Source organism: Desarmillaria tabescens (genome assembly GCF_030435595.1).
Source record: "Desarmillaria tabescens strain CCBAS 213 chromosome Unknown EV420scaffold_20, whole genome shotgun sequence".
Lineage (NCBI taxonomy): Eukaryota > Fungi > Basidiomycota > Agaricomycetes > Agaricales > Physalacriaceae > Desarmillaria > Desarmillaria tabescens.
Genome location: NW_026848319.1, coordinates 22,558 through 34,926, shown reverse-complemented (window position 1 = coordinate 34,926; position 12,369 = coordinate 22,558). Strand labels below are relative to the sequence as shown.

The 12,369-nt window shown below is 41.3% G+C and overlaps 2 protein-coding genes across 2 annotated transcripts; one reads left to right on the top strand and one right to left on the bottom strand.

The window, feature by feature from the left end:
• Positions 1–2,670: 2,670 nt before the first annotated feature.
• EV420DRAFT_1643480 (uncharacterized protein) lies at positions 2,671–3,130 on the top strand (the record flags this gene model as incomplete). Its single annotated transcript, XM_060477522.1, has 3 exons — positions 2,671–2,827; positions 2,881–3,005; positions 3,056–3,130. The coding sequence occupies 3 exons, from the start codon at positions 2,671–2,673 to the stop codon at positions 3,128–3,130; spliced, it is 357 nt and encodes a 118-aa protein (XP_060329928.1).
• Positions 3,131–8,396: 5,266 nt separating this feature from the next.
• On the bottom strand, positions 8,397–8,751 carry EV420DRAFT_1643479 (uncharacterized protein; the record flags this gene model as incomplete). Its single annotated transcript, XM_060477521.1, has 2 exons — positions 8,397–8,667; positions 8,720–8,751. 2 exons carry the CDS (start codon positions 8,749–8,751, stop codon positions 8,397–8,399), a joined length of 303 nt encoding a protein of 100 aa, XP_060329927.1.
• Positions 8,752–12,369: the final 3,618 nt, after the last annotated feature.

Sequence of the window (12,369 nt, the reverse complement as noted above, 5' to 3'; positions counted from 1 at the left end):
AATCATTCCATTTATCAGCTTTATTGATGGCATTGTTCTTAGAGCTCATCCACTGGAAATTCATAGTCCATATGTTCATAGATAGGTGTTCTCATGCTGTCTCCGGAATTAGGGTGTCAGGTAATAACAAGCAAAGGACTGTTTTGGACTTGTTTCTTGAAGCGATTATGCTCTGGGGAGTACCAATGCAGTGTCGTGAGGACCACAGGATTGTAAACACCATGGTGGCCCAATGGATATACCATTATTGAGGAGATGATGGCTACATATGGGGAAGGTGAAGATAACTCAGGCAAAGTTTAAGATGACACTGATCCATCTCTCCAGGTCTGTTTACAACACTCGAATTGAAAGACCTTGGGTGGTTGTTGTGGAAGGCTTTCTCAAAAAGTGGATTTCTTTCTTTGAGGATCTTGAGCGGCATCACGGTTTAGAGCGAGATAATGATGAGCATCTGGCCCTTCTGCACTTCCTTTTCCTTGGGGATCTCAATGATGATGTGCAAAGATGGGCACATGCATGGAATGCTCACAAAATTGCTGTTTGTGGAGGCAAGAGGGCTTCTCCAAATGAGATATTCCTTGAAAGCCAGCTTTTGGATAGTTATCAAGAGTTTGAACATCTTTTGTGTGATGACTCTCTTTGTCTTCATCCTGACCAAGTTATCCAAAATTTTGGATTGTTGGAGCGAATGCTTGATGATTTACGCTATCATAGCCAAAGAGGGTGCTAGCAAGCCAATATTCCTGGCTGTAAGCATTATCATGCTTTCCATTTACTGATTATCCCTCACACCCTTCCAATGCCACCTAGTATGCAATATGTGGAGGTTAATCTCTCTTCCCTTGAACTCGATCCAGTGCAGGTTGACTTAATGCAAGATCATTTGAGATAATCTGAATCCGAGGACCTGCTGTCTCATTACATGAGCATACAATGACTTCAGTGGATAGCAGGTCTGGAATTCATCAGAGGTGCTGGGAGGGCTGTACATTAGAATGGTTGCATACATACTAATCACTGTCCTCTGTCGGCAGCATTGCAGATTTTGCCATTAATATTGCCTACTTTGTCTTGATAGTTAGACTGGACTCTAGACTGGTATCAAACATATTCCGAGTCCTATGAATATGGGATTTTGGTTATCATGCTGAACTTACTGTGGAAAAACTCTATTTGGGGAATCAATCCATCATGGCATTTGCCAACAGGGCCCAGCTCAACATGGGAGTTTTTCTATTGAGCCCTGTTTCCCTCTGACTGCTTTATCCGGTTCCCTCCTACCTTAGTAACATCACTGCTGACTCAATGCGACTGCCATCTCCAACTTTCTTCAATGACTTCTGCTTTCACACTGTTCCACCACTGTCCTGAGATCCTTTGATCTGAAATGCTCACTCTCATATGTTGTTTGGCCCGACTATCCACCAATAGACTGATTTGTTCCTATCTTTTTCACCATCCCACTATTGTCACCTGCCCATTAGGGTCCTAAATGCCTCCAAATGATTCTAACAAGGTATCTTCTGCTCATATCTCTCACTAATTCATGTCTTTAGATGTTCTCTTTGTATTTCCTGGTGCCAAGGCTCTAAGTATCATCATCTGGATGTGTACAATGCCATTAAGCTGCCTGAGCACTTGGCAATGACAGTGTGCAGACAAAGAGGGTTTATCTTGTTAGATACCGAGTGCAAAACAGTGATACTAGGTTGTGGAAGGAAGGATGAGAAAGTGCCAGCGGCGGTGCTGTTGAAGGGTCAGGACCACATTGATGGATGTCAGAGTGATGTTCAATGGCCAGGAACTCCTACATGCATGCCTCTGAACCTTGGCCACCACACCCAAAATTTCTGCATTTTTCGATGTGTTCCACCCCTGCTTGTTCAGCACAATGTACTTGTTATGGAATCAAATAGCTCTTTGTATCTTTTTGCTGTGTGAAACTCCCTGCCCCTGCCTATCTACTGCTTGTTAGGGTGCAAGTGTATGCCTGATCCTTCATTTCAAGCATTCTGTGCATTAGCCAGTAATATTCTGTAGCCATCGGAGAATTTAGACATGCCTGCATGGCTATCTTTTGCTTTTGCAACAGTCATACCCTTATTCAAGAGTAGTCTGAAGATGACTTCTAACAACCCAAATGCCAGTGTGTTCAAAGGATATATTGTGGTGGCAGTCCTTTTGGGACCTTTGGTACAGGCCAGAAAGTTTGGTACATTGATAGCTCAGTGATAGGAGCCATATGATATTGATTTCCTATCTAGATGATGTCGTATTGTGGAACACAGTGATCCAGGCCTTTACCTTGAGTTCTGCAAAGCCCTTGTTCCTTCTCTCCAAGCTGTTTATCAGAAACTCACCGACTCTGAGGATGAGAGGTGGCTTTTGCATGCCACTGAGGCTTTGATACACTTTTTTAGCAAAGAAATATCCAAAAATGATGCCATCAGGTCCCCTTTTTCAATTCAATCTACAATCCAGTCGTTTATCATCCAATAGGCTGCAAGTTGGAAACATCTTCCTGCATCTTTCTCTCAACAGCTCATCTGCAGATATTCGAAGAGATGTGAACTGAGCAATTGACTTGTCTGCTGCAAAATTCCCTGAATTGACATCTCATCTGGTTTGTGATACATTGGTGGTTTTCACAGCTCGTGAGCCCCTGCCATGGCCAAGGTTGATGATGTATCTGTTTCATGGAATAACCATTCACAACTCGCTGCATTGCTTCTCAGCTGCATTGCTTTTCTGGCTGAATGTGATGTCACAGTCAAGGAGCAGGAGGCTGTAGAGGTGTTGATTGTAGCCTATCATGAACTCATATGTTTGTCTATAGTCTTCAGTGATATCTGTTCCTATTTAACAGATCCTATTTAGATGTTCCGGCATGTCAAACATGGATTGATCTTTGCCAAAAAGTTGGAACAGATCCCCATGATCTTGTTAGCCATCATATTGATCAACTTATAGATTCAGTATCCAGCAACTCCCTTAGCGAAGCAGTGAGTTCTGGTCTGTGCATATCTTTGCTCAGGTTGACATATCGGCTTAGTTTGGCTTCAAAGATGCCAGCTACCATGCAGTGACAACATTGGTATTTGTGTCTCCTGAGACTGTGGTGTCATGAATAGTAGACCAGGTATGGAAGGATTTGGATGCCAAAATCATCAATGGACTATCTGACAATGACCTAGGGATTTGGGCAACCCCAGAGGGTATAATTTATATTGATGGCAAGACTTTCTTAATCTGTATCTAAGAACAATTCGGCTGACTGCTCTTATAGTCTTAGCATCGTCCAGTAAGACCACAGAAACTAGAAAGGGCAAAGATGCTGATATCACTAAATGGGAAGCAAATTTCTGGCTAGCATCAGAGCCTCACAAACACTTTCACATTGTGATATGTGAATTGATCTGAATCATAATAAATTCCATTTACTAATAATGAAAGATTTTTGCAGATACAATTTAACCTTGCTAACATGGTGCATCGCTGCTGATGGAAGGGAAGCATAGGACTTGGACTTGCCACTCAGATGTGTTGGCCCTCACTCCACTAGTATATCTTTGGTAGAGAACTGTAACTGCACACATCACCAGCTTCTCTCCAATTGTGTTTATAGATTTTGCCCATTCAAATCTGATAGTTTTATTCCACCTTGAATTCAGTCGCCATATCAGCAGGTTATGAAAGTCTGACTACCTTGATGACAGACACAAGAAAGGCCACACTGCAGCATAATTTTACTGCATCAGTTATGTACACAGTAGATTTAATGAGTGAGACTCTGCCTGTGTATCAAGAATCTCCTTTATCTGAAGGTACTCTCCTTTTCATGCTATCTAATGATACTCTGAAAGATTCTGGGTACATCAGAGCAGCAGGTGCAGGTCAGAGGGCTTCCATCTATCATAGAGTCAATAGGGTTGAACCAATGAGGGCTGCAACTAACATGAATGTGTACTTCATCTGCCACATTTTGGTTTGATCTGGCTTGAAATCTTAAAGTGGTGAACACTGGCCTGAGACTGGAAACAGAGCATTCAGTATTGATAAAATTTGCCAGCCTTTCACTCACTTCGAAGCCTCGGAGTGAGATTCTGCTGCACTGTATTGGCTCAGACGGTGCACTGCTCGACAAGCGACAATCTAGGCTGTAATTTTGATCTGGAACTGATGCTTGGACGCATATATTTAGCACATACCATGGACAGTTAGCTGCCAGGACACTGGCAATGATGGACATCACAGCATTGAGATTTAAGAGCATGAAAATCTTGAAAAAGTCAGATAAATGACCAAATGAGTTTTAACACTTACCGCAGCAATTACATTGACAACAAAGGTGACCAAGAAGAAGATCAATCCATCTATAAAAACCAGCCGGATAATCCCTGAGCGTTGTATATTTCCTGGTACTCTGTAGACAGAGTCAATGGGATTTCTTTGTGAAAGGAAAGAAATATGACCATGTGCACTTCATGTGTAGTTTACATCCAGTTAACAGCAAGATCAGAAATTCAAAACCCATGGTATAGATAAAAGTGGCTGCTAGCATCTTGTTGCTATGGTGCAAGTTTCCAGTTCTGATGACCAATTGGCATTGATTAGTACACCTATTATGAGAGTAAAAACACAACATTTAGAGACAATATAAAGACTATCATGTTGTGAAGTAGAAGGGACCAGTGAGCCAGGATAAGAATGGAGATTGGTATGACAATTTGGTGATGGAAACCCCATATGGCAAATCTGTATGTTGTCAGAGAAGACGTGCCACCAAAGAATGGGAACATATGTTCTTAGAGAAAGGTTGAGGGAGGCTAGGCCCACAGATGCATTTCCAAAGACCTGTTTTGGGCCTTTAGCACAGTTGGAGAATCATAAAATGGAGATACCTGATTGAAAATGTACAAGACTTGACAGTTAATGGGGCTGAACATCATCTAGGTTAGTAGAAGTAAGACTGTTTGAAATTATTCTGTACCTCTTCACATCTGTGGTGACAGTACTAATCCAGAAGTGAGCTCTCGATCAGTACCAACAAGGAATAGATGCCAAACACTCCGATGAGAGAAAATAGTAAAAAATACCAGTTGCAAAAATAAAACAGCTGAAGGATTTTGTATCATGAGTAACACTGGCTACAATTGGAGATATTCAATGCATTGATGAGCCTAAACTTCCATGGCAACGGCAAAAACCAAAACTCTAGAGGAGTTCACAGCAAATGGTGCATAGCAGCAATAAAGGCTTTGTTGTTGTGTGAGTGTTTTGGTGCACCTCCATGCGATGAATTCCTCAAGAATGCAAGTATACACTGCGACTTTTCAGTCAGCAAAGTAGTACCCTTAACGATTGAGTACTAGAAAGCATTAGCTATAAGCTGGGAAGGGTCTCGATATACGAGAAGGAACGGAATCTGGTATAACTGAGAATACCAGCAAACTATGAATGAAGCGATGGCAATTAACTAGTAAAAGCTGTGGGCAGAATTGGCAGAATTAATGGAAACACTGTCAAAGAGAAATACTGTTGGCAAGATAACAAATACCGTAATGGCAAGAGACGAAGACTGTAGTCAAGAAACTGGTGGTAAAATGAAGAGAGACTGGCTGGCAGAAATATGAAAGGGAACTAGTGGCGACAAATGATGAATGGAACTGAGCGATGATGAAACTAAAACTGGGCTGAGGTTAACTGCGGTAAAACAAAACTGATACTGATCCTGAGTCTACACAGAGACTATCCTATACTGAAGCTGATGGCAAGATAACAAATACTGAGACTGGTGATCCTATGCTGAAACTGACAGCAAGATAACAAATACCGTGATTGAAGGTCCTATACTGAAACTATTGACCAAAATTCCATGACAGACACTGCTGGCAGCAATAATGATCCTAATCTGTGTCCACATGGGGACATAACTGTACTGAGCTGAACTGGGGTGAAACGATGGTGATATAGAAAGTGAAGGCTGGTAAAACAATGCTGGCTGGTGAAAGTGAAACGATGCTGGTGGAATAAAAAATAAAAGCAAGTTGTGGACACAAAATTCCATGTATTGGCGCAATATGATCATACACCAATACCGTTAGAAGAAAAGCCATGACAGAGAGTATAACTCGGAGTGACTATGCTGTTATTGTCTGTTTTCTAGTGAGTACAAGTAGTGATAGTGGTCAATAACAGTTGCGATAACTTTGTGTCTGGTAACTTGTTGTCCCTGATAACTACTACTACACTAGCTTTTATACTACAAGTTGGGAATAAAATTAGAATACTTGAAACAAGTCCTTAGTAAGTCCTTAGTACATCAATTGGTAAGAAATGATACAAAACATGTGCTCCCAGAATTCTAAAGTAATAGCATCCACACAGTTTTACCACGTATAGACTTGGTGATCAGAAAGAATTCTGCTGATATACAGACTCTTGGGCTGCTGTGTTGCTGCAGCAAAGTACACTGAAGGTAGTACACTGAAGTAGATGCATGCAGCATTGTCTTGGCATTGTAACAGCCTTAGTAAAGCTGGTGGAAAGGTCATGGTATTAAGTCTTTTGCTGTGGAATAGGTATTTTGGCTGCAGCATTCTATTAAGTGACACTTGATGCTGATGTCAGTGATGGCTGTGCTGAGCAATCAATGATGGTCCTAATTCCATGAGATCTGCAATCAAGTGCCTGGTGGCATTAATGAAGTGGTGCATATTGATGTGGAATACGAGTTGGGATGGATAGTTGGCGGTAAAAGTGGGTATTGCTGTGATTGCAATTGTTAACTTAGGGAAAGTCCGCTAAGTGGACAAGGTATTTATTATAATGCTAAAATCCATGAATTCTGAGTATACAGAGCCTTGAGGCTCATCAGCATACCATGGGCCAGCAAAAAGCCTTCACTCCTGCTATCCATTTCCAATCATACTCGAATGAAATTATGAATTCCCATCTATAAAAGTTGGCTATGTGACATTTTTTAGAGATTAGGCAGACACTCATGTGTAGACACCAAGGATCATGTGTATCATATTGGCAAAGGCTGCTACTAACTATTATGGTATGCCATGCATATAATAATAGACCAACAGACTGCTATCTCATACAATTTCTCTGGGAGAATTCCAGTGGGCCATGTTGCAATGCTCCAGTATATGTCAGTCATCTTCAGGGAAGGTATGAGGGATTCAGTGAACTTTACCATGAGGTTGGGCTGGTGGTATTTATACTCATGGGCTGAAAAGTTCAGTAACAAGATTGCTAAGACTATTTCAGAAATATGCGAAGCACCAACCTGGATGTTTAGGTTTTTGAATGCCTCAGCTCTACAGTAGAAATTTCTGTGTCATTCAAACTCTATCCTCCATTCCCATCATTTAGACTTTTAAAGTCTCTGCTATCATACATTTTCTTGTGGAGCAGTCAAGAAAAGTGACCCATGTTGTAATCCCAATATCCCCAAGTAGCATGCCTCTTGCCACCATATCTTTTCCTGATTTCTCGCTTTAAAAGAGAGGGTCAAAAGAATGTTATGAATATGTGCTTCAGTTCATAGACTCAGAGGTCATGCCAGTGGCATAGCTCAGTGTTTTGGGCGATGCTTCAGAAATCCTTTCAAAATGCGGGTCATAGCATATCCCAACTTGGGTGGTTTAGAACTGTGCAGATATTCAGAATGGAATGTCGGAACTTATGAGTGTCGTAGATTCCCAGGCAAAAGCTGATCAATATTATTGGCTTCTGATCATTTTTCCTGGGAATCTTCTACTTATGTTGAGCCATAGGATTTGAATGCCAGAATATATGAGCCAAAGGAGTCCATGGATCAACCTTATAGCGATAAATATAGATGTACTGGGTACCTGGTCTATGCAAAGGAAACCTCAGATCTTACTCTATCTTACTCCCAACGATGAAGGGTGTCTTCACGCCCTGAAAAACCTCTTTCAGGACTTAGACATGAGTATTCCATATAAGTTAACTTTTCCATTCTTCCAATGGATATAAGTTTTCATTTGTCTTATAGTGCTTCTGAGGTGAATTTTCAATCTGTATCAAGCCACCCTTTTCTCCCATCATTACAATCCTCAATGTCCCATGGCATGCAATCTGCATAGAAATTCACTGGACAGGAGTTTGTTATGAACTGATGCAAACACATAATCATTAGCAAGATAGCCAATGCAGAGCAATGACCATATATATTTAGAATGCCAATAATTATTCAATAGACATTGACATGATACAAAGATGGAGTCATTCAAAAGAAGTGAACTGCTGAAATCAAATTCTAGCGAATCCACAGGGTTATTAATAGAGATGCTGGCTCAATGCCATCATCAGCTATGTGCATGAAAATCATTGTATTCTGAGGGTGACCGGTGAAGTGACTAGTGAATTCTCCAGTTTTTTATTATCTGTTGCTTAATCCTTCCATCATAATTCTGTATGTTTTCATCTGCTTCCTGTGTATGCACTGCAATCAAGATACCATGATCAATGACTATAGTAGCTGCTGTAAATATCCATTGCTGGAAGTTTGGTGGCAAGAGCATGATGTGGTAATCCAATCCGATCTCGCCTAGTCCAACACAAGATTGGCATGATGGTGCATTGAGAATCTCAGATTCAATGGTAGGGGCATACAATTTTACTTTGTGTCTGGATGGAGATTATCATGAGAGGAGGTGGGCCTGAATTCACAGAGACATACAGGTGAACACCTGGAGGATTAATTGTGAGCATGCTCAAAGAAAAAAAAGATAGTCACTAGGAGAGAATGAAAGCAGGGTAAGCAAGAACAGAGACAGTAAGAGATCAAAATGTGATTGGAAGGTATTGGAAGTTGGAAGGGCAGATAGCTGCCACTAGAGGACATCTATAACAGGAGATACATGCTGCAAAAGAGGGCCGGCTAGCAGCAAAAATCTGCTACCTTAACATCAATGGGTGATTTTGGTAGGACTTGCTGAATGCAGGGGCTATATTGTATTGTTCATGTACTGTAGTATTATTTGAATCATGTATGAGTGCTACAAGCACACAATGATGGTGTCACAAGACTGAACCTATTGTCATAACTTACCATTGCTGCACATTCACATCTATCAGCATGTTCCTGGTGATTCGAGTTGATGTCAGTCTAATTGTTATTCATAGAACTTGTCAACTTTCAAGATGATCCCCATTATTCTAAGATGAACAATTGTTAGATGCATAAACAGGGTCAAAATAGGTCGACTCACAACCATCCAGAAATCCACAGGCTAGTCTTAAGAGATTCTTCTGTATCAGTATGAGCATCAGTGCCCAAGCTGCATCCCTGTGTTCTTGATCCACTGATTTTCCTTCCAGCTCCATCACCTCCCAGCAATATTAACCTCACAGTTGTTAATCCTGATCCCAACACAAACATCCCAATGTCAAATGTAACTCATCAGTTCACCTACCTGCCACATAACTGAGTCTCAGTAGCACCCAAGCTCACAACAATCTCTGAGTAGGCAAAGGAGGAGTAGATACTCAAGAAGAGAATGGTGACACATGTGCAATGTGTGCATATGTGTAATTTTGTGAATTCTATGAGTTTAAACGTATGTCAACTCACTAAGTAATATTATAATGCATAGCCAGCATAGAGTGGCACATACTGAGGCAGAGGCAGCATATAATAAAATAATCCAAGTGGAGCGCATGGCTTAGACTTAGAACAGCACACTGGTGTCATTTAAGTGTGAAGTTGCAGTGCCTAACTCACACCCTGTGCACCCCTCAGCAGTGCTTTGCTCAAATAAAATACACTGAGAAGATAATATATTAACAGAGCTTCATGCAACATTGATCTATGACGTGTGAACTCTGCCAATCTGGCAATCACTGAGAGACATCATTTAGAACTGAGAATCACCCAGTCCAAGCCTCCTGAGAGGATTTCAGCTGACATGAGAGAAACCCTGTATCCAGAATAAAATATTGAACTAAGAAAAGGTGGTGCGGCAACCAAATAAAAATACCAGCTTGTTAGCAATGTGCACAATAGAGGAATTAAAAACAAGGAGCCAATTAGGAGAAATATTCCACATGATGTGGCAACTCTAGACCTTGTCAAGTGGAATGAGCAGCATGTTACCAAGCACTAACTCAGATGACTGACTCAGAATATTAATTAGTGACCATGCGATTGATGCATCATGGAGAGGAAATGGCTCTGGGGTGGAGCGTATCTATTTTCAATATTTCTCAAACCCTGTGGCTTGTGGACATGTATCTGTGTTTCTGTGTCTCTGGATCATATAGGTTTGAACCCTGTGGATCTATGAAAGGTTTCTGAAGTGTTTTCTGCTTAGAGCGCGAAGCTTTAAGTCGTGTGTAGTTTGTTTGACAGGTTGTAGCCACCTATGTGTTGCATGCAACGTCAATTGAGGGTTGTACATTCTTGTAGAACATTTGTGGGCTTGTGAAATATTACTTTTGCCTTGAGGCTGAGTAATACATATCGCTCACCTCTTGTCCTAAAAGCATTTGGACTTAGAGAATTCTTTTGAGCTACCATGCTATTATATCTTGAAGAGCGCAAGACATCTTTTAATTCTACTGTTATTGTGTGCTTGCATCACACATCTCCCCCGAACTACTGAGATTCTGTGTGTGTGAGTGTGAGAGTGGGTGTGTTTAGTGTGTCTACGTTATCACATTTCAAGCTTGGCATGCACAGAGCCTCTTCAATGGCTGTGCAATGAAACTATGCAATTTAGAAGAATAGGTGTCACATACATACATATAAATCAAACTATGCTTTGTTCAGTTTTTGAGGCATTTTTCTTTGTCAATGAGAAAAAAAGCCATACAGAGGAGAAACAAATATGACAGGGTGATGAGCACCAATTAGGCAAGACAGATCAGTGCCAACAAGGGTGCGGGGGCTACAAAAAAGGTAATAAACCCAACAAATATGCATTCAGCTGTTTCCAACACTTAGCACCGATAATGCCAGATGCTACATTGGAAACTGATATTATGATGCAGATTTGTGATGAACTGAACTAAGTCATCATTTCAAGGTCATAGACTGTGTATGCACAGTCAGTGAGCCAGGTGTTAGGGATAAGTGAGCATACATCCAGGACAGCTCACTGTGGCAACTTTGACACAATGTAACATGAGCCAATGTACTGTATGAGATGAGAGCGATGCTGGAATAAATGGTGTTGCGACTGCAGTCTACTTATGCATGGAATTTTGCAATCTAGCATGTTTTACATGCACACAGAGATATAGTGAGCAAGCAGACTAAAATGACGCATCGACACTAATGCTACACGGTGCAATGATGCAGAATATAACTTATGGCATAAGAAGCGATGGGATTCTAAACAGGACTTAGTCACAGCACTGTACCTGATGGGCATGCATGATGAGAAGGCTAAACCCTATACCCAGTGCACTATGCTCTAACTTACAAGCATGCTCACAAGAGTTGGATGACACTTTGAAGGTTGCATTAGCACTGAAAGTACTTAGCATGCTCACTAACTATGACGTGCTGTACCTGAAAATCTGGGGAAATCCTTATGTGAGATGACAGATATCACCAGCACAAACTTGGACAGTGAGTTTTGGCCAAAGTCCATGAGCCCGTGTTCCATTGTCTGGAGTCCCATTGTTCAAAGACTCACTTGTTGCTGTGTTTATGAGAAGCCTCTGTGAATCCAAGAAAGAAGTACTGAAGGATATATGTCAGAAGTGATAGTTCTGTATGCCTAGACCTGTCGGTCATCAGAGAACAAGCCTGCAGGTGTCAGGAGAGCACCTCTTGGCATGCATTTAGCAAGCTCACTATAGAAATGAGACTAAAACTGGGAAGCCCGACTCAGATGCTCAGTAAAGCAGTGGTGGCAATGTGCTATGCATGTAAGGGTCTGGGTACTGTGCGACATTTGTAATTCTAAATTCCCTGTAGTATAAGTAGGATGATTCCAGTAGATAGAAGCCAAGTTTCGAGCCTCTGAGTTTCCGTGCACACATTGAAGGTGGTACTGTGACAAAGGATCAGTTTGTGACTTTGAGCTTTGCATAGAATTAGCAAGCTCACTCAGAGAAATATGAGATACTCTTTTGATAAGACTTTTGAGAACTTAGTCAGAGTGAATACAAATCAGTGATACTGTTTCTGTTCTGTTAAGTGTGATAAGTCTGTTCGGAGAGTGAAAATAAGGAGCTTAGCCCAGTGCCTCAGGTTGAACAAGTTGTGCCATCTTACATGATGGAAATTGATGGGAAGACTTCAGTCCCATGTCTGATCAAGATCTCTGCTGACCAGTATCACTGAAGCAACAATTGCTGTAGCTGTAGTCATAGTCGTGG